Source organism: Amphiura filiformis, chromosome 19 (assembly GCF_039555335.1).
Source record: "Amphiura filiformis chromosome 19, Afil_fr2py, whole genome shotgun sequence".
Classification (NCBI taxonomy): Eukaryota; Metazoa; Echinodermata; class Ophiuroidea; order Amphilepidida; family Amphiuridae; genus Amphiura; species Amphiura filiformis.
The window spans coordinates 36,932,035-36,955,798 of NC_092646.1; the positions used below are offsets into that span (position 1 = coordinate 36,932,035).

Genomic DNA, 23,764 nt, shown 5'->3' on the forward strand with positions numbered 1-23,764 from the left:
AAAATCCTCAGGATATACTCATAAAAAAATACACTATTAACTGATTGTCATCTTTGCTCATCTGATGATAATGTTTATCTGATATAGATAGAGATTACATATAATGATATTGCAGTATTAAAGTAAGGAAGTTTGCATGTTTTAAAACCGCTTGATATAAAGCAGATATGCTAACTATCAAATTTTTACGGTGACACACTCCTTTTTTTGCCCATTGTTTCTGAAACAAACAAAAAACTGTTCTTTTAATTTGGCAGAATGTAGCTCATATAACAGAGAACTCTCATGAGTGACACTTGTTGGTTGCTTAAAAACAGTAGACCATGTTGGATGTAGCCCAATACTGGGTTGGCCAAGAACTGAATATCATCCAGATCTTGACATCTGATACTCACCTCCGCAGCCAAGTCCAGTAATTTAGCCCTGACATGGACAGCTTTCAGTGGCACTGGTTGATCACTATTAGACAATAGACCTGCTTGGACTTTGGACAGTGGGTCAGTAATGGACTGCACATCATTCAGATCTGAAATATTTGAAAATTTAGACAATTTTTATTTATGGCCCCATATCCAAATTATGAATAAATTCGGAAATTAGACAAATTACATCTATGAGTATAAGCAACTACGGTTTGATTTGCATGGTAATAAGGTGATATTCCCAGGTTTCTTACCAATTTTATCTCCCGATACCATCTCAATGTCCAAGTCATCTTGATCCAAGATGGCTGCCGTCTCCATGGAAACATTGAGGTTTTTAGGTTTGTCTGCTGGCAATGTGAATTCTACAAGATAGCGTATCCGCTGTTGAGTTATGTCATATACTGCAAATTCATCATCCTAAAAATAAAATGAAATACATTTCAAATACAATACATAGATATTTCATAATTATTATTATGTACATGTATCAATTTTAAAATATCATAACTGTGCTTGTAAAGAGACTCCCTGGCACATATTCTATAATATGCAAATTCACATTGTCTGTGCAAAAACTGTTACGTACTACTTTAATTTGTTTCACCAATTTCACTTCCTACAGAGAAATACCCAGCATAGAAATTAATACAGGGTGTATCAAAATGATTGGTACCGGGCTATGTGACATGTTCAAAAATATATCAAAAATATAAAATTTCAAATAAATATAGTTTTTTACTATCAATAGAAAGGGGCATATGTTAACGTATTGATCTGATAATCTGAAGATAATAGGTTGACGCATCTGGGAGCTATTGTCATTTAAACGATGATCGACGTAATCGTGGTTTTACTTACACAACACAAGATAAAACGGTTCACTGCTTGAACTATTTATTGTATACATGCTCTTCAATATCTCACCTCAGTCTACATGACAGCATTGCACATGCTTTTAGAAAGATAGTTCCTGAAATTCCTGCCTTACGACTCTGGCAATGTGAGGTGAAGCCCTATATTGAATGAACTTAGCACCTGGGATGGATCCATTCTGTAACTGCCCATATCAAATTTTGAAACATTGCAAGTTATAGCATGTTTGCATGGGATACTCATTGCTCTTGGAAACTGTCTTCTAAATCTTATCTGCACCTCTCCATAGCTTCGTGTCAACTAGTAATTCTTTACTATGAATGCACACTGAAGTGTGGAATACTGTGAAGCCATTCCAATAACTTTCACCACGTCTAACCTAACATCCATGCACTGTCTACAGTCTATAGCCATTCTGTCACACCATCATTAATAATCTTAAACATCTTTATACTACAATTTAAATTACCGCCCTAGAAAGTGTTGATACATTAACTTCTTTCACCCACCTAAAATATTCAAGTCAATAATATTACTCCCAACCAATAAAATATTGATTAGAACATTTATTTATATTATGAATGAAGAAATAGGCAAGGAAAAAATTTCCATGATTTTCAACATATCATTCTCACAAGGTATTGGTAGTAAAATAGAGCTTTGAAAATGATCCAGCGTTACGATGAAAAGTGTAAAAACACCTACTTTCCTTTATAATCATGTAACTTTAGAACAGAATGTGCTATCTTTATGATCTAAAATTCTTAGAGAAGATAAAACTACTATAATTTCAAATATTTAAACAATTAACCCCAAGCTGGTACATAAAATAGTTTAAAAAATCTGCAAAAATGAAAAGTCGTTGGTACCAATCATTTTGATACACCCTGTAGCATGCAAGTTATGTCATAACTGGTCTTATGGTTATCTTGTAAAGACTACAAAACAGATTACAGTAAATAGATGCATTTTGTAAAGGGTGTGACAAGTCCTACGTAGGGGAGACAGGAAGACAGTTTGGGACAAGACTCAAAGAACACAAGAAAGACTCTGAAACAATAGCCGAAAGAAAATTCACAAGGGCAAACAGGAAAGAATCAACTTCTGAACAACACAAATCAGCCATTACTGACCACATCACGCAGGAGAACCATGTCATTGAATGGGAGGGGGCAAAAGTACTTGACAGGGACTCGAACGCATTCACCAGAAGAATATATAAAGGGAAGCTATCCAAATCCGCAAAAAGGGGGCCAAAGCAATCAACCGCGATGAAGGTATCGTCTCTCTCGATCACGTATACGATCCACTGCTCAAAACAAAAACAACATCACTTCCTGGAAATGTCAACAAGCCGTTTCGCGGGAAAAGCAGTGGACCAAGACACTTGTGATCAAGCCATCAGCCCAGATGGCGAAAGCTAAAGTAGTGAGTTACTTTTTATTGGATTTACCTAGCAAAATGTTTAATTATACAAACAAATTACCTTGAAATTGGTAGCTTTGGAAGCTCTGTTTAAAATATGCTTACAGATAGCTCTGTCAGGTACTAATATTAAGGTACTTCCTGACATCTGGACATTGTCCTTACCTTAAAATCTGAAGGATACAGCTCTGTTCCTTTGACTCCATGAACACTATGATATCCTTGAGGGGCTTCTGACAGTTCCTTGTGGTACTTCTTAACATCTGGACATTTCCTTACCTTAAAATCTGAAGGATACAGCTCTGTTCCTTTGACTCCATGAACACTATGATATCCTTGAGGGGCTTCTGACAGTTCCTTATGGTACTTCTTAACATCTGGACATTGTCCTTACCTTGAAATCTGAAGGATACAGCTCTGTTCCTTTGACTCCATGAACACTATGATATCCTTGAGGGGCTTCTGACAGTTCCTTGTGGTACTTGTTGACATCTGGACATTGTCCTTACCTTGAAATCTGAAGGATACAGCTCTGTTCCTTTGACTCCATGAACACTATGATATCCTTGAGGGGCTTCTGACAGTTCCTTGTGGTACTTGTTGACATCTGGACATTGTCCTTACCTTCAAATCTGAAGGATACAGCTCTGTTCCTTTGACTCCATGAACACTATGATATCCTTGAGGGGCTTCTGACAGTTCCTTGTGGTATTTGTTGACATCTGGACATTGTCCTTACCTTGAAATCTGAAGGATACAGCTCTGTTCCTTTGACTCCATGAACACTATGATATCCTTGAGGGGCTTCTGACAGTTCCTTGTGGTACTTCTTAACATCTGGACATTGTCCTTACCTTGAAATCTGAAGGATACAGCTCTGTTCCTTTGACTCCATGAACACTATGATATCCTTGAGGGGCTTCTGACAGTTCCTTGTGGTACTTGTTGACATCTGGACATTGTCCTTACCTTGAAATCTGAAGGATACAGCTCTGTTCCTTTGACTCCATGAACACTATGATATCCTTGTGGGGCTTCTGACAGTTCCTTGTGGTACTTATTAACATCTTGGCATTTTCCAAGTGCTACTTCATTGATGGTCATCAGTCTTGTACCAGTTGTCTGACTTGCTGCAGAATATTTGGCACTTGTGCTGTGACAGGGGTAGAAAAAAATATTCCAAAGCTAATTCATTTGACAAGGAGATGGTTGACCACTTAGCCCCCCCCAAAAAAGGTTTGTCTCAAAGCTCACGAGAAATTTAAAACAAATGCGAAATGCGATTTTTTTTTTTTTTATTTTTTTTTTATTCCCAACTTTTTTCATGGAATTTTGAGAAAAAAAGTCTGATTTTCGCCGATTTTTCTGGAAAAACTATAAAAAATTATTTTTTGAAATAAAAAAATTTCCGCATTTGTTTTTTGTCAAACGTGGGATTTTACAAATGCGCGCGCAAGCTTTGAGACGAACCTTTATTTTTTTTGGCCTTACCAATGAGCACTTAACAATCATTTCTTGGGGGATGGCTTCAAAACCCAACTGCTGGTTAACTGGCAGCAACCTGGCACAACCAGCAGCTGGGCCTGGTTTGCATCGTTCAGAACAAAAGAAACCAGGCCCAACTGCAAATTCTATATAAGTTCTGCAAGGTCAACTGGTGGATAACCAGCAGATGGGTTTTTAAACCATTCCTAAATATACTTAAGAGATTAAATAAATTTTGTATGCACAAAACCAGAAATTTACTCACGATTGACGGTTTCGTATATCATGGTCGATAGACATCTTCAGAATGATGATGGTAGATCCTCACCACTTCCGGTTTGCCGGATCCTGACTGTAGATGGTGTATCAGCCAGGAGGGGATCGTATACGTGACTTAAGTAGTGGGCCCCCTCGTCTCTATTCATGACGTTGGTTCCCCTTCTCCTGATCCAGATGGATTCTCTGATGTGTCCAGAGTTAGAATCACACTCCTTACAAATAGGATTTTTGCATTATCCCAGTTAATGACGTGATTGTGTTGCACAGCATGCTCTGCTATATAGCTGATTTTGACTGTTCACTTGACGATTGTTTACCAGCTTGGCGGGTATAGTTTTGCTTATTCTTCGACACCCTGGCTGTTTCTTTTTGGTGTTTGTTGAGACGAGTCTCGAATTTGCGACCAGTTTCGCCCACTTAGAATGGTTACAGTTGGTGCACAGAATTTCGTAGACGCAATCAGTAGTGTTACGGGGGTCGATTTTATCCTTACGATCGACCATGATATAGACGAAACCGTCAACCGTGAGTAAATTTCTGGTTTTGTGCATACGAAATATACTTAAGATGCTTTTTTGTACCATCCTATTGCAGAAATATTTAAAAAAATGTTTTAAAAAAATATCTGAAAATTGTTTATTTATGGCCCCAGGTAGCTTTTAACCTATCATATCTTACCATCTGATATCAAGATATGGAACCAGTACATACCAATATTATAGCCAGTTATTGGGTGGCCCATAGCAGATTAACTATGGGGTTACTCCAAGCTGGAGTAGTTTTTGAAAAATTGGTCTTGGTGGGAATAGAATATGTCTTTATTATCCTTACCTAGAACTATTAGCAAAGTATATAGCACTCCCTAGCATACCAGCGTCAGTTCTCACTCCTCCAAAATCATCTACGACAATCTTCGGTAGAAGTAAACCCCTATGGTAAATAAATATGTAAACATATTGGGTACAATAACAAAGAATATATTAACGCACTCCACGCGGGTGTCGACTGCAGATGACAAGTTTCAAAATTTTGTTACAAATTCAACAAATTTCAGAATTGTAAAATTTCATGGAGATATTTGGAATCAGCATGAAAAATACATTAAAATGAATACAAACAAGCCTAGGAATGTTTCAGTGGTTCTTAAGATAGCGCGCTTGATATTTTGAGAAAATATATCAAAATTTGGACTTTTTATGTTGAAGCCTATGGCTAGCATGCAGAGCATTAAGGTAGTAATAGTTTCATTTGTATCTTGCCCCTTTCTTAACCTGTCAGTCTGTCTGTCTACACATTGATAGTCAAGCAGGTGCCTATTTCACTGGTTGCAGTATTGAACCGTGTGTGCTAACCTAGAGTCTGAAGTTTTCTGTTTTACGGAAAACGGAAGAAAATCACAGAATCGTAGGTACAACACGGAAAATTACAATTTTGTATGATGTGACAGAAATTGTTAAAAGATAAGAGAAATATATGTTAAAAACAATCATGAGTTGTTTATGTCAATTTTATGATAAAATACTGTTTAATAATACCGAAATAAAGGTATATTACCAAGGCATGAACCCCTATATCATGTATATCCACAAACATAGTCGGCCTATTATCTAAGAATATTCCAATCAGGCCTATTTGATCGCGATAGAATATTTATACATCAGAGACACAGATGTTAAAATGGATTTTAGAAATCGAAACTTCGGACTCTATGCTAACCTAATACCGCAGCTAGTGTAGAGTCCGAAGTTTACCGTTTTCTAAAATCCATTTTCCGTGTTGTAATCCGTGTTCTAAAATTCGTAAATCCGTATTTCATGAACAAAGCTTAAAATGTATAAACAATGATATTAATGTCAAACTAAGGTGTTCAATATCGCGATCAATATACTCTGATTGGAATATGCTCACGATCATAGGCCGACTGTTACGATGTTTGGAGGGATATAGGGGGTTCATGCCTTGGTAAAAATACCTTTATTTCGGTATTATTAAATAGTATATTTATCATAGAAATTGACACACACAACTCATGATTGTTTTTAACATTTATTTCTCTTATCTTTTAACAATTTTTGTCACATCATACAAAAATGTCACTTTGCGTGTTGTACCTCCGATTCCGTGATTTGTTTCCGTTTTCCGTAAAACGGAAAACTTCGGACTCTAAGCTAGTGCATATGGCTAAACATTGCTGCAACAAGGGCAGCTGAAATCACTACCAAACATGAGGTGAAATGAAAGTTTGTCTCTCTCTCTCCCTCTCTCCTTCCCTCCTTCCCTCTCTATCTCTCTCCCTCTCCCTCCCCCTCTTTCAAAAAATTCAGCCCCAGAACACTCTGACCATTTTGACTAGAATTTGTTTAATGCCACCAGTCTGAAAGAATGCCCCTATTTCTATTTGGCATACCCCCTCTCTCACCCCAATATATGCTTCCTTAAAAAGTTAAGAGAGCAAATTCTCACAAATAGTGGGGACTAGTACTTTCACCTGCTTTATGGAGGCCATTTTGGATGCCCCCACTTTTTTTAATGCTCCTATCACAAAACCGCTCTCTCTCTCTCTCTACAACCTCTCTCTCCATACACATAAAACGATGGTGCCTTTATCATTCTTTCGCCAACCAACTGTATGCATTACTTTAAAGAAAATTCATAATTTTAAATTTCATTCACTTTAAGCTCTGAGTGGAACACTCAACTTGTTTTCTTACCAGGACGTCACAGGCCGATTCGAATTTTCAAACAAACTTATGTGAATTGTATAATGTATATATACACTATATTGTACAGAATATGCAAGCCTACCTGGATAAAATACCCACAAAATTGGTTGGTCTTGAAGCATGGAACAACATCTTCTTGTTGTCAAGGTCACTGGCAAAGTTAGTCTCTTCCACAGCTCTACTCACTGCATATATATGGCAAATTTCTATGGCGTCATTTCTGTATGGCAAATTGTGTGTAATCAAGGGAAAAGAGAAAAGTTAGCAGGGCTTAAAATAAGGAGGGTCCTTGTTTCCCTTAAAAGTAAGCGAGGGCTGGCAAATTTTCTAATGCACAGAACCCCAAAGTATTTAAAGAGGTAGCCCCGCCAGAGCAGTTCTTCTGGGGTGAACCAAACCTGCTTGGTTATCAAATTAATCAGTGACAAGGTTATCTCAGAATTTGGCAGGTGCTAGTTGATGCAATAACATTCAACATCAATTAGCACCTGTCGAATTAAAAATAACCTTGTCACTGATTAATTTGATAACCAGTCAGGTTTGGTTCACCCCAGAAGAACTGCTCTGGCGGGGCGTAACAAGCACAGTGCAGTATGTACTATATTTTGTTGTTCCACAAGGTTTAAGTATACTGGTCCAAAACAGCCCAACAGAATGCTCTGTGACTTGATCCTTGTCCTAACAAAACTTGTCCTATGAAAAACATGATAAAATTACTTTGTGTGATGTAATTTAATATGTGACCATCCACCACAACTGAGCCCGGATGTCGCCAGTGCCACTATTGAGATATGCTCCATTGAACTTAACAATAAACAATAGGAAACAAAGGATTTATTGACTGTTTTATTGATTTTTCACTACTTAAATGTCAAGTACTATAGACATGATATACATCATTTTAAAGCTAATTTCAAGCAGAATATTTTGGTTGAATATCTCAAAAATGATGATTGGCGACTTCAGGGTTCAGTTGTGCTGGATGGTCACATATAGTAAAAAAGCCCCATGTCACATTATTAACATGGTACCTACTCAGTCTGAGATGACAGCACCACATTCTTGATATCATTGAATTCATGGTGATTTTCTGGCAAGCTTTCTATATGGCAACGTAGAGCACGATACTTGGCATCTAAACTGCTGCGTGTAGACCAATTGGTAGCTTCACTTACACCAACAATGTCTTTAACAAGCTGCAAAGAGTGTAATTACGTAATGGGAATTACTGTTGAGTGAGAACAACCTTTCAAATACTAAACATTAAGAGTGCATTAATCCAAAGTCTCAGAACCAAATTATGAATGGTGAGCCCAGACCTTCATTTTTGAGGAGCTCGATTGCACCAGAGCTCCTACAGCTCTCCTTAACAACATTTCAGGAGTATGATTTACTGAGCTCCTCACTACTTGAATCCCTACGTTTAAAATACAGGTATTAAAAGATTGAGCTCCTTGTTGAGCACCTTAGTAAACTCAGGAGAGCGATTAACAGAGCTCCAGCAATTTTCAAAAATGAAGGCCTGTTAGCCAATATTTTAATAGTGCCTATAACCATTCATGCTTAATTAAATAGCTGTTGTAATAGTTTATTGAGCTTGGAAATAAATCAAACTAATATATTGCTGTGATCTCTGTAATAGTAGCCTGTGCAATAGTGATAATAATAAATCTTACCTGACATAGATTCTGTTTCTTGGCAATCATGCTGCGTGTTCTGATATCTTGCTGTGATTTCTGTGGCAGTAAGCTGTGCAATAGTGATAAATCTTACCTGACATAGATTCTGTTTCTTGGCAATCATGCTGCGTGTACTGATATCTTGCTGTGATTTCTGTGGTAGTAAGCTGTGCAATAGTAATAAATCTTACCTGACATAGATTCTGTTTCTTGGCAATCATGCTGCGTGTACTGATATCTTGCTGTGATTTCTGCGGCAGTAAGCTGTAGAATTCCTGGCTAAGTTCTTTGAGTTGAGTTGTGTTAGATTGGTCAAGTGAACGCTTGATTTGAAGGAGAACAGCCTCTGCTTTCTCCACCTGTCGCATGAGAACAAAAAATAAGTTTTTATAAGTAATAAATAAATAAATTTTGGATTTATATAGCGCTTTTTTCCAGATCTTAAAGGATTCAAAGTGCTGTAATTTCGCGGCCATGGTGAATCATCACAATCAGATCACATCATCATCTAGGCTGGTTGCAGCCGAACCTGGCGCAAAGCTATCTGCACTTAGATTGTAACATCCACCAATTATCTATGCAGCTCCCCAAATTCAATTGGGTGAAGGAAGTTTTTGATAACCAAACAACTAGTCACCAATTTTTGAAAGCAGGAGGAAACCAGAGATCCTGGAGAAAACCTGCAAGAGCGAGCTTGAACCTGGGACCTCAGTGGTGCAAGGCGAAGGAACAACCGCAGCACCAACTTGACTTTCATGGTGAAAGATCTGGACCAGAGTTCCAACTGGTTCAAGTGAAGTGCAAAGAAAGCTAATCAACATCTGGCAACCACACCAGCTCACTCAAGACATAGGCTACCATGAACTTGGTGCAGTATATCAACAAAATTAATCATATGATGTCACAGACAGTAACAGACACCACAATATCATGTGACCATCAATATCAGTTACATCAGTTTGACAAAGACAAATACTTATCATGTTTAGCTCTGTGAAGTCGACTGCAGACAACAAGTTTTTAAAAAAATCATAAATTCAAAAATTTCATAATTGTACATTTTCATGACCATATTTGGAATCAGCATGAAAAATGCATTAAAATGAGTACAAACAAGCCTAGTATTAGTTCAGTGGTTCTTGTGATAGCTCTTGATATTTTGAGGAAAATACCTCAAAACTTGGACTTTTCATGTCAAAGCCAGGGATATTATGTGCAGGGGTAAACATTATTGGGTCAGTCCATATCAAAACAGATTGAGTGTACACCCACCCTCTTGGATTTTGCTCTCCTTTGGCTCAGTGGTACCTTTCATGGACCCCTAGGTGAGGTCACAAGAAAAAATTCAAATTCAATTTCGTTTCGAATGGCGGGCCATCTAAGTTTGGCGACCTTGACCAAAATTGGGAATTTAAGGTGTCCAAATGACAAAGCGCTCTCTTTGAGAAGCATTTTCTTCTTAATTAAATCAGTTGTGACCCTCTTTTTGAATGTGGTCACTCACTGCATGGCTGTGTCTGAAATGCCTAATGCCAAAAAAGATTGATTTCGGAATTTCGTTGGGATTTCAGAGGGGGTCAAAATCAGCACTTCGTACTGTTCAATCAAATTATCTTTGATTTTGAAGGACCCATGATAATGTCACAGTGCACTTATAGGTCCTAATTATGTTCAGAATGGATTAACCATGTGCCAATGTCTATGAGCAATTCAAAAAAAGAGAAACTTCTTGACCCCCTACAGAATTTTAGGCCACCCTAAAGTGGTTCAGCCACAAATGGCGCTTAAAATCGGCAAATTTTGACACCTAATAACTTTAGGTGTACACCAGATATGAATTTCTAGTCTTTTGCATCTGAAAGAATGTAGTATAATGTTTCTAGGAACATAAGATTTGTTTTGTATTTTTTGTGTTTTGATACTAAGTTGATGGTCCCAAAAATCCCAATTTTTGACTAATAATGTACAGGTTATGGGTACAAAATGTCAATTTCAACATACCCTTTTTTCTATTTTTGATCACTTTATAGCAAATTGTCTTATTTATCCTGTTATTACATAGTTAACAACGTCCGATTTTGGTGATTTTGGTGTCTAATTATGTTTTCTTGCATGAGAATACAACTACATAACTTAAAAAACTGTATGTATATAAGGAACCAATGACCTCCTTATTACAATATGGATGCTTTTGGCAGCCATGTTGCAAAAGAGGGTCATCGGTTCCTTGTATAGTTTATTAATTTGCTTAGTTGTATTTCTCATGCAAGAAAACATATATAATTAGACACCAAAATTACCAAAATCAGATGTTGTTAACTATGGTCAGAATTCAAAAAGGTCGTTGACCTATGAACATTTTTCGTCATAGCGCCCTCCTGAAAGGTCTGACACATAACAAACTATACATTTTTGGAATCCTCATGACCATACGAGTAATTTGATATATTACTTGACATAATTGGGAGCATTCTGAACATTTGACCCCCATAACCTGTACTTTGCATGTGCATCGTTGCCAGGAAGTGCATTTTTGACCCCTTAAAAATCCATACAGAGGATTAGAAAGTAGTTTTTTCTTATTACTTGACTCAAAAGCAACTTGAAATATCAGGATAAATAATACAAATGGCTATAAAGTGATCAAAAATATAAAAAAATATCATACTAAAATTGGCATTTTGTACCGTATCCTGTATGCATGGTATGTTAGGCAAAAATGACTATTTTTGAAAGCGTCAACTTAATACTAAAACACAAAAAATACAAAACAAATCTTATGTTCCTAGTAACATAAAACTACATTCTTTCAGATGCAAAAGACTAGAAATTCATATCTGGTGTACACCTAAAGTTATTAGGGGTCAAAATTTGCCGATTTTAAGCGCCATTTGTGGCTGAACCACTTTAGGGGTGGCCTAAAATTCTGTAGGGTCTAGAAATTTCTCTTTTTGAATTGCTCATAGACATTGGCATATGGTTAATCCATTCTGAACATAATTAGGACCTATAAGTGCACTGTGACATTATCATGGGTCCTTCAAAATCAAGATAATTTGATTGAACAGTACAAAGTGCTGATTTTGACCCCCTCTGAAATCCCAACGAAATTCAAATCTATCTTTTTGGCATTAGGTATTTCAGACACAGCCAGTGAGTGACCACATTCAAACAGAGGATCACAACTGTTTCAATTAAGAAGAAAGTGCCCCTCAAAGAGAGCACTTTGTCATTTGGACCCCTTAAATTCCCAATTTTGGTCGAGGTCGCCAAACTTTGATTGCCCGCCATTCGCAAACGAAATGGAATTTGAATTTTTTTCAGACCTCACCTAGGGATCCATTAAAGGTACCCCTGAGCCAAAGGAGAGCAAAATCCAAGAGGGTGGGTGTACACTCAATCTGTTTTGATATGGACTGACCCTATTACTTTAATGACCCCTATAAGTAGGGATCAAAATTTCATGTTGCCCCTATTGCTACAAAATATTGTTTTTTGGATAGAACTCATCAATAGAAGTATTTTGGTGGTTAAATGGTCAAAATCGGTCAAAAACTTTTCGAATTATGAATTTTCAAAGTTTCCCATTCTGACCGGTCATTGGAACGAAATAAAATGACAAGGTCCAAAAATATCAATTGGGAGCAAAATTGGCATAAGCATATATTTACCTTTATATATTTCTTTATTTTAACATATATGCAAACATGAAACAAGCATATTGTGAAAGTATCAAAGGGTTTCTTATGAAATGGCACTTTACTAGTCAATGGCATAAATTATTTTTTCAAACCGAGGCATTGAAATCATGCATTTAGAGAACATTTTGCCAAAAATCATCTAAGATGGCCGATATGGCACAAAATCAAAATTGCACTAAGTCCAGGTAAACTATTTTTTTTCACAACCAAAAATTTCAATGTTATTGGGTTTAATATGACCAATTAGTAGGTGTATGCAAATTAAATCTTAAGTGTCATTGAAGGTCATTGACTCATTCACAACAATAGAGGTTATCCACTTCACTCATCATGCTCATGTGTGACTTCTAACAAAAGGTGCTGGTTCCCGTAGTATTCCTCATTCAAAACAATTCAATACATGACCTCAGAGTTACCTGCATGACTTTCGCGGGCTTTTTTGAAACAGTTATGGTTGCACATTCAGGTATTTCTTTTGAAAGTTCTAAACAAGGTATAGCCAGCAGCAAGTTGTATATGGTATAGGCCTAAACATATAAGAAAACGTTTAGGGTTGAAATCAGGTGAAAAATACATCGAATGGGCACGAAACTTCACATTTATGTTCAGATTGGTGTATTCTTAGCATGATTCGAAAGGCGTATGGAAATTCCAAAGGGAAGCTGGTGATTTAATTTGTAACTCGAGATCTACTTGTTCAATTTTTTAACCTTTTTACAGAGGGTATGATAGAGGTATTACTGGCAACTCTGCCAAATTACAGCTCAGTAGGCCACGTTTTTCACCTGAAATTATTGACATGAATATTTTGTGCCATTCTTGAGCATGCTGAACTCAGCCACTGGCAATTAAGCGCACTGTGGCGATGGACCAATTTTGACTCGCACTTACAGGAAAATGAAATAAGTTATGTTGCTGTAATTTGCAAGATAGTTACAAAATATAATTGGCATTATAACTTCCCCAATTTTTACAGAAAAATATTGAAAAATAAAAGAATGAGATCAATTTAGAAATGTCTGTGCAAGCAGTGCACAGTTGAGCTCCCTGCATGTCTATGGCAGTGTTCTAGTCAAGTTGATGGTTCATTGGTCATCCCTATTATAAGAGAATGCAAATATTTCAACAAATCATCGTTATCCACCTGAACAATACATGCATGTTGTTCACTTCACTTCACTTTATTCCACTAAGTGTGTTAATGCTAGTGGGTTTGGCATCGTACATTACTGTAAAAGTCAAAATTTGTCATGCTTTGCCAATTTTGATTTTTGTTTCACTTGTCTTTGCAATTCAAAGTTTTCTTGCATTGACCTATACACAAAAGGAATCTATCCACATTGGTTATTTTTTCAGTAGCTGCTTGAAATATGCACAAATATAAATGAATCATGCAAATATCCACATATATTGTCATTGGACAAGACTTGTGGCCTTTGAACGTGTTTAAAACAAAACTGTCAAGAGGTTACATAGGAGGTTATTCCTTAAACATGTTCAAGGGCAATAAATGACACATAGGCAGTTTTTCCTGCCCCAGATATACAGAATCAACATCTTTCCCCTTACCTTATCAATTGATATAGTTTCTACAGGAACCGTCAAAATATCAGATAACTGTCCCAGTGCTTCCTGCCATACATGGTCTACCAGACTTGCTACTTCTTCTGTTAATGGCTCCTGAGCCATACCTCTCTCTAGCATCACCTGTATCATGAAAAGGTTTGAGTTATGAAAGGGATATATCATCTGAACAGACCCACAACATGTACATTTATATATGGAATTACCTTTCAGTATATTAGTGATCCAATCCATCTGGATAGCAGCTTCCTTTTGTCTTGGTCACGTTCCATGGTGACTTTGTCTTACCTTTCTGTATCTTGGTGATCCAATCCATCTGGATTATAACAGCTTCTTTGTCTTGGTCATGTTCCATGGTGACTTTGTCTTACCTTTCTGTATCTTGGTGATCCAATCCATCTGGATTATAACAGCTTCTTTGTCTTGGTCATGTTCCATGGTGACTTTGTCTTACCTTTCTGTATCTTGGTGATCCAGTCCATCAGGATTATAACAGCTTCTTTGTCTTGGTCATGTTCCATGGTGACTTTGTCTTACCTTTCTGTATCTTGGTGATCCAATCCATCTGGATTATAACAGCTTCTTTGTCTTGGTCATGTTCCATGGTGACTTTGTCTTACCTTTCTGTATCTTGGTGTTCCAATCCATCTGGATTATAACAGCTTCTTTGTCTTGGTCATGTTCCATGGTGACTTTGTCTTACCAGGAAAGTTGAAAAAGAAGGAGGGACATCGGAATTATATCCTTGAGATAATCCCGTAGGTAATCCTGTCGCACCTATTCATAGTCCTTTATTCTCAAGTAGTTACACATCTACTTGAAAGTAGCCTTTGATGTGATGTGGGTTGCCGACTACGGTTGATTAATTTTCACTCCAGAATTAAAACCATATCCAATGTTTCTATAGAGAATCCCTTGAAAGTATGACACGTGTGTGTTAAGTACCTGATGTTGCTCTGAAGGGATGCTACACGTGGATACTATAAGAAAGAAATTTAGTTTTGTAAAGATTCCAAAAAAATCCGCCCATTTTGGAACATATGTGACCGTACATACGAATGAGCCGTAAATGTCCTCAATTGTATTCTGAGTTACAGTGTAAAATGGGCATGAAGGTCGTATTCATAGGTACCTCAATTTGGTGCTACATGTACCTCATTTAATGAGATACACGTAGCACCAAATTGAAATACCTATGAATATGACCTTCATGCCCATTTTACACTGTAACTCAGAATACAATTGAGGACATTTACGGCTCATTCGCGCTGTACGGTCACATATATTAATTATTTAGGAGAGTGTTTTAGGATTTTGTTAGAAAAGGGATGATTTTTGATCATCTATATTTTATTGTTTTATGTATTTTCCTGTCATTTCCTGCAAACCTAATAAAGATATTTTGATAATTGAAAATAGGCTGTATCATAAATCGTAGAGGTTGAAAGCGTAACCAAGCGTGCAAAATTATTATTTGCCATGGAACTTCGGTCATATTTTATTTGAAATAAACTGGATGTTAGGATCTGCATGCATGGTATGCATAGTATTGATGGTATACAGACACTGACCTTTCCCTAAAACTAGTAAGCATCAACTTGTGTATCACACCCGTCATGGGTTCGAACCCTTTTGTTGTATTTTATTGTTAAACCTAAATAGCGTGATTGCTTTTGAATGAGCGGCAACACACATATTTTGTTTGAGGATAGCTGGATCTATCTCCTTTCTTTACATCTTCTCTGGTCTTACCTTTCTGTATCTTGGTGTTCCAATCCATCTGGATTATAACAGCTTCTTTGTCTTGGTCATGTTCCATGGTGACTTTGTCTTACCTTTCTGTATCTTGGTGTTCCAATCCATCTGGATTATAACAGCTTCTTTGTCTTGGTCATGTTCCATGGTGACTTTGTCTTACCTTTCTGTATTTTGGTGATCCAATCCATCTGGATTATAACAGCTTCTTTGTCTTGGTCCTGTTCCATGGTGACTTTGTCTTACCTTTCTGTATCTTGGTGATCCAATCCATCTGGATTATAACAGCTTCTTTGTCTTGGTCCTGTTCCATGGTGACTTTGTCTTACCTTTCTGTATCTTGGTGTTCCAATCCATCTGGATTATAACAGCTTCTTTGTCTTGGTCATGGTCCATGGTGACTTTGTCTTACCTTTCTGTATTTTGGTGATCCAATCCATCTGGTTTATAACAGTTTCTTTGTCTTGGTCCTGTTCCATGGTGACTTTGTCTTACCTTTCTGTATTTTGGTGATCCAATCCATCTGGACAACATCTTCTTTGTCTTGGTCATATTCCATGGTGAGGTTGTTTTCTGGTTGTACAGAAAGCTGTAGACCTGCAAAGCTTCTTCACTGGTTGCACTGTACCGACACTCACGGACACCACCTGTGTCACTCTGTAAATCAGAAAACAGCAAAAATCTGTTGTATGCTTATTGTCAAAAAATCAATGAGGTAGAAGAATTCTGCATACTGGAGCAAAACTAATAAAGGAGTAAAAATTGACACTTTGTTTTATTCGAAGATATACACAAAATCTCCTCTCACCTTGATATCGGATAATTTCCCATGATGCACCATTACTCTGAATGGATGCGTGACATCATCCCTGATGCTAGCGCCCCCTGGTGGCAGCGGTGGAATGACATGCAACTCCAGAAGGTAGAAGCTACACTCCTTGGTTTTGGGGTCAGTTTTCTGTACGAATATAGAATCATTAAACAGACTATAATCATGATAATTGCTGACTAAAAAACTACCAATCTTTATCATAAATCATTTGAGGCTGTGTTGAAATAGCCCATTGTCATAACCATGAACAGCAAAGCATTAATGATGTGCCCATTAATGTTACATGGTCCAGAATTAATAATCTATTGCATTCAAGCAAGGGGCCAAATTCAATAGCTGATGCACACAATAAGTGTGAGGGTAGTGAGGGGTGTAACCTAAAGCACTGACCACCCTATCCTTGACTGACTGAGAGGTATCGTCTGCCATCTGGATGCCCAAACTGTTCTGAATCTCAGGATGCGCTCAGTTTAGGTCATATATAAAGTGCACAGTTCCACCGCACTGCTTATAGGTGTGTATCTGGGGTGAGGGGGCCAGCAACCCCCCACTCTAAGCTGCTGTGAACCACTGATTGGCCCATGTGGTTGTCTTTTATAATGTCTATGTGCCTATATTCTTTCCTATAAGTTCTTGACATGTGTTACTCCTCATGGGCTATTGTTCACTGTAGCATTTTATTTAAAAAAATAAGTGATATACAAGATAATTGTTCAGATAAAATCACATCATTGTTGTGCAGGAAAAACCACCTATGTACTTATGGCCCTTGAACAAAACTGCAAAGAGATTACAAAGAAGGTTTTACTTTAAACATGTTCAGGGGCCAATATGAGATATTTCCTGCCACACGACGACATCGATATATATCAACTATTTGCTGTCGTAGACGACCATGACGTCATATTGGCGACCCCTGAGCATTACCATAGCAACTGGATCACGCTTTCATGAGAACCACAATGGCGGTATCAATGTATGGAATTTATAGATCAAAAATTTAAATTACCAGTCATATTTAAGACCTGCAACCCATGATTTCAGAAGGAAAACATCTCACAAAAGCTTACTAGGCAGTGAAACCCATAAGAAATGGCTAAAACTTGATTTTCAAACAGCAGAACATAAACGTGTACAGCGTAGATAGCGTTGTCATGCAAACCGTGTGATCCAGCACTACGGAAGTAGTTGTGACCTCGGCAGGAAGTGATGTTGGTCTACGACAGCGAATTGACATATGTAACATAAAACCTTTATAAATACCTGTAGAAGAGTACATTTGGCCAATTCATAGCATTCATCTGGGTATGCAGGTGCCTGGTCTGATCCCAAAGGATACACTCTGAAAACAATCAGTCAACATTAAATTGTAAAAATCAGACAAATACATTCCAAACTGTTACCTTCCTAAGGCACCAAGTCTAATTCATAGCATTCATCTGGGTATGTTGGTGCCTGGTCTGATCCCAAAGGATACACTCTGGAAACAATTAGTCAAAAACATATTTATAAGGTGCGTTGGAGGGGAGCATGAACTATCGGTTGTTTGCACTCAAATATTGAGACAGTTAAAACTGACACACAAGTATGGGTTCTATATAGGAGATACCAAGGCTTGATATAAAGAGTGCCATCTCTACTCCATATGCATGATCTTTCTTGAGAAGGGGGTAAAAGGTCAAAACTTTCAATTTATTAGTTGCCTTTAAATCTTAAGAACCTCAAGACCTGCGGAAACATAAATGCAATAAACCATACTGACTCAGGTCTATATCTTTCATTTTAGAGGCTGTGCAATAATGATGAGCCGGGGGGATAAAAATTACAAACAGTGTGCCAAAAAATGCTTACCTCCTCTCGGCCTGCCAAATTAGCTGCAATAATTAAAACCTTTAAAACAATTGTGGAGACTAACCTTATCTTGTTGATGTTGAAGGAGCTTGCTTTACTTATCTTCGGTTTTTCTTGGGGATGAGCTGGTCCTGAGTTTTAAAAGAAAAATACACAAACAATAACACAAAAGTAAGTGTTATGACCATGTATAGTTTGAACATAGGTACACACTAGCTCATCTGCACCAAGACACATCTGACACACATTAATGAAACCAAACTCACCTGGAACAATCTTCCCTGAGCTGAACTCCTGTGTCATAGATGTCCCACAGACAATGTGTGCATCAGTATCTACATGTACCAGATTATCTTCACTGAGACACATATCAAAGAAATTAAAACTCACCTGTGACAATCTTCCCTGAGCTGAACTCCTGTGTCATAGACATCCCACAGACAATGTGTGCCTCAGTATCTATACTAGCTTATCTTCACTGAGACACGCATTAATGAAACCAAACTCCCTGTGACAATCTTTCCTGAGCTAAACTCCTGTGTCATAGATGTCAGACACACACATTAATACATCAATGACACCAAACTCACCTGTGACAATCTTCCCTGAGCTAAATTCTTGTGTCATAGATGTCCCACAGACAATGTGTGGCTCGGTATCTACTAGCTTATCTTCACTGAGACACACATCAATGACACCAAACTCACCTGTGACAATCTTCCCTGACCTAAACTCCTGTGTTATAGACGTCCCACAGACAATGTGTGCCTCTGTATCTACTAGCTTATCTTCACTGAGACACACATCAATGACACCAAACTCACCTGTGACAATCTTCCCTGAGCTAAACTCCTGTGCCACAGACGTCCCACAGACAATGTGGCTCTACATGTATTAGCTTATCTTTACTGAGACACACATCAAAGAAGCCAAACTCACCTGTGACAATCTTCCCTGACCTAAACTCCTGTGTCATAGACGTCCCACAGACAATGTGTGCCTCATTATCTACTAGCTTTTCGTCACTGAGACACACATCAATGAAACCCAACTCACCTGTGACAATCTTCCCTGACCTAAACTCCTGTGTCATAGACGTCCCACAGACAATGTGTGCCTCATTATCTACTAGCTTTTCGTCACTGAGACACACATCAATGAAACCCAACTCACCTGTGACAATCTTCCCTGACCTAAACTCCTGTGTCATAGATGTCCCACAGACAACGTGTGGCTCTGTATCTACTAGCTTATCTTCACTGAGACACACATCAATGACACCAAACTCACCTGTGTTATAGATGTCCCACAGACAATGTGTGCCTCTGTATCTACTAGCTTATCTTCACTGAGACACACATCAATGACACCAAACTCACCTGTGACAATCTTCCCTGAGCTAAACTCCTGTGCCACAGACATCCCACAGACAATGTGTGCCTCATTATCTGCTAGCTTTTCGTCACTGAGACACATCAATGAAACCCAACTCACCTGTGACAATCTTCCCGAGCTGAACTCCTGTGTCATAGGCGTCCCACAGACAATGTGTGCCTCTGTATATATACCAGCTTATCTTTACTGAGACACACATTAATGAAACCAAACTTAACCGTGACATGTGCAGCTCTGTATCTACTATAGCTTATCTTTACTGAGACACACATCAAAGAAACCGAACTCACCTGTGACAATCTTCCCTGAGCTGAACTCCTGTGTCATAGACGTCCCACAGACAATGTGGGCCTCATTATCTACTAGCTTTTCGTCACTGAGACACATCAATGAAACCCAACTCACCTGTGACAATCTTTCCTGAGCTAAACTCCTGTGTCATAGACGTCCCACAGACGATGTGTGGCTCTGTATCTACCAGCTTATCTTCACTGAGACACACATCAATGAAGTCCATACCCAGGATAGGGACACCATATTTCTGGGCCATACGACCTTTGTAAGAATCTTTTGCCTTCTCTGCATTGCTGACTATCAGGTGAGAGCTCTACAATATAATTATGAAAGAGATAAATCAGATATCAGTGTGACATTTCATGCCACCTAATATAAAATTACATAACATACACTGGTATCAATTCAAAAATATACCCAAGCTACTGTAAAATCATGAGCTTTCTCATTTATCCTCTATCCCACTCAGTGTGGCCCTAAACGTGCAGACACCAGAGTGGGTGCATAGTGTGCCGTGGTTTGGAGAGTCACGTAAAATGGTGGTCCCATGTACCAAAAGAGCAATATCTGGACATGTAAAAGTTGCAGGCCGTTTTGTAAAGAGCAGGGGATCAGCCCCGGCCTGTTGTCTGTCACACTCAGCATTGAGGTCAACTTGCGCTGCCCTCAGGGGCTCGGCAGCATATCGACCCGTGGCATGCTTTGAGGGATCTGAGTATCCAGAAAGCGTGGATAAATGCAGTTTTATTATTATTATTGTTACTGCTTATATATATATGCCATTCCAAACAGATTATGTTTTGCCAGTTTCTTAAAAACGCCAATGGATTCTGCATTTCTAAAGGCAGTTTGTTCCAGATTTTTATAACACATTGGCCACTGGCCAGAAGGTACTTTTTGTATTTTAATAATGTGTTTCTCAATTTCACTGAATTGTTGACTCCAATTTTTTTTTTCGCCAGGACACTCAATAATTCAAAAAGTAGGGGGGTTCTTCTCCATTTTTTCGCTAGTAAATACTATTTAGCCTAATTGCGCTATTGGGCTATATCACAGGTGTACATCCGCCCAATGGACTATAACAGTTGAAATCCATACACCCCTATGGAAGACATGACCTTTATCTTTCACACAATGAGTGTGAATTTCAAATGGAGTTTAACTGAACGGGTGACTCCATTTTAAATCTACATCCCCTGTGTGGGAGAAGCTACATCTTCCATAGAGGATGTATGGATTTCAACTGGAATAGCCCAATGCTGTGACAGGCTTAAGGCATGCACTTGAATCACTATACATGTATGGTCCAGTCATATATATGTAATCATACCACTTATCATAAACTTATTATAGATTTTAACAATAAATTACCTTCATTTACTATTTTCAACTTTGATCTCAACACAAGATTAGAAATTTACGGTCATTATTTTGATCTTCATCGGGAGACTGGCCACGGATCACCTCTTGGACACTTGACTTTCTACACTCTTGGTAACTTGTATCCCCCTATCATGGTTCAGTGATGATGGTCAGCTCCAACGTACAATGTAGATAACCTCCTTCCACCCCATTAGAAATATTGTGGTTCCAAGTAAAGACATTTTTAAACTATGTAAGACAAGCTTGTGTTATGATAACAAAAAATAACAAAACTTTAAACTTTTGATCATAACACAAGATTGTCTAATAAGTTTACCTTTTTTGTAATAATGTATGACACAATTCCTCCATTATCTGTGATTTTCTTCCTTAATTCTTGCTTCTGTTTAAATCTCACTTGAGCTGCATCCAAATCTAAGACAATCTGACATCCATGAAAAATCCCAGCTGCCGTAGCTGTACCGGGAGCTGTACCGGCAACCTGTGAATGAAATAACAGTGTGTGTATTAGGGGTAAGTTCAATTGGCATTTATCATGTTTATGGCAAAGATAACAAAATTCCGGTTGCACCATCACGACAACCGATCTGGGAATCTTGTTCGCACTGCACTCTATACAAGTTATTGAATAATTTTTCACTATGGATCCATCAACAACTGTACCGTTAGTTATTGATATTCCCCAATTCTGACCCATCTATTGTTAACCCGGCCATCCATTATTTGTTTAAGAGCCAGTCTCCCTTATTACAATGTATGTACCCAAATCAGGGGGGTTGTGATACAAAAAAAAATAGAATTTTCTCTAAAAAATAATTTTGGTACATATTAACACCAACAACACTCATGTAAAATATGAGCGTGCACAGCGCCCTCGTTCAGCTTTAAAAAATGCTTGAAATTTCACCCTCTCTGAGCCTTACTTGCAAATGGTAAACTTTGAGGTGCGTAACATCATGCGCCATCATTATCCCAACCTGCATTTTGCATTTTTTGAAGTACCAAATGGTTACATTACAAAAACCAAGAAAAAAGGTTGGGATCTTGATGGCGCACAAAATCAGCAAATCCAACTTTTTGATGAAAAGCGCCCTCGTGCAAACTTCAAAGCATCATAACGGGCTGCGCCATCAAGATCCCAAGTCCGAACAAGTTTGAAATTAAAGACCTCAATGATAAGTTTAATTTTTCAGCAAAAAGTTTTTGGGATTTTGATGGCGCACATAGTTAACAGAGGTCAAAGGTCAAAAATTCTTATTTTCGCACATTTTTACATGCCTGTATTATTGCGCGCCAACTTCACCTGACTCTCCGAATAAAATTTCATCAAAGAAGAGGTAATTCTCTGCAAGTACTGAAAAATTAGCTTGGGATATCTTGATCTTCATATTTTTCTGATTTTTTGAAAATGGACTTACATGTAGCCTCATTGTGGAGGTCAATAATTGCCCTATTTTCCCCTCATTATGACGCTGTAGCACAATGTGGGCTTTTTACTGCATCACAAAAAGATGCGCCAACAAGATCCCAATTTTATTTATCTTCTAGCTTCGTGGCAACTGGTAGACAAAAAAAATTACCAGCTACTTGGGATCAAGTGGGCGCACTAATGTAAAAGAGGTCAAAGGTCAAGCTTTGTGCCAAAGTGACGCATATTTCCCTATGTGCAGCACAAAACTGGAACTTTAACCCGCAATAAAAATGTGCGCCAACATGATCCCATCTCATTTTTTGGATGCATGGCTAAAGGAGCTCATGTATAACTGAATGCTAGTAAAAAAAAAGTGGGATCATGTGGGCGCACTAATTCAATAGAGGTCAGACAAAGTTTGAAATTTGACCCTCCGTAATGACCTTTGACCTCGGTTGACCTCGATTTTATTTCGGGCATGTAATCCCCTCGTATCAAGAATTCCACCCACCAAATTTGAGCCCGATCGGACAAAGTTTGAAATTTGACCCCTCCATAATGACCTTTGACCTCGGTTGACCTCGATTTTATTTTGCGCATTATATTCCCCTTGTATCAAGGATTCCACCCACCAAATTTGGGCCCGATTGGACAAAGTTTAACATTTGA

General features: G+C 38.0%; 1 protein-coding gene across 1 annotated transcript in view; it reads right to left on the bottom strand.

Annotated features, from left to right (window-relative positions):
- LOC140140543 (protein mono-ADP-ribosyltransferase PARP4-like) overlaps positions 1–23,764 on the bottom strand; it is a 70,583-nt gene that overhangs the window by 43,415 nt on the left and 3,404 nt on the right. The window contains exons 2-15 of the mRNA XM_072162302.1: positions 22,001–22,165; positions 20,413–20,614; positions 18,677–18,743; positions 18,025–18,103; positions 16,738–16,887; positions 16,425–16,586; positions 14,160–14,297; positions 9,081–9,248; positions 8,246–8,406; positions 7,293–7,430; positions 5,319–5,417; positions 3,693–3,876; positions 677–842; positions 396–526 (exon numbers count right to left, since the gene is read on the bottom strand). Of these exons, the coding sequence (XP_072018403.1) occupies positions 396–526; positions 677–842; positions 3,693–3,876; positions 5,319–5,417; positions 7,293–7,430; positions 8,246–8,406; positions 9,081–9,248; positions 14,160–14,297; positions 16,425–16,586; positions 16,738–16,887; positions 18,025–18,103; positions 18,677–18,743; positions 20,413–20,614; positions 22,001–22,165 (2,010 nt within the window). The remainder of the gene's footprint in view (positions 1–395; positions 527–676; positions 843–3,692; positions 3,877–5,318; positions 5,418–7,292; positions 7,431–8,245; positions 8,407–9,080; positions 9,249–14,159; positions 14,298–16,424; positions 16,587–16,737; positions 16,888–18,024; positions 18,104–18,676; positions 18,744–20,412; positions 20,615–22,000; positions 22,166–23,764) is intronic.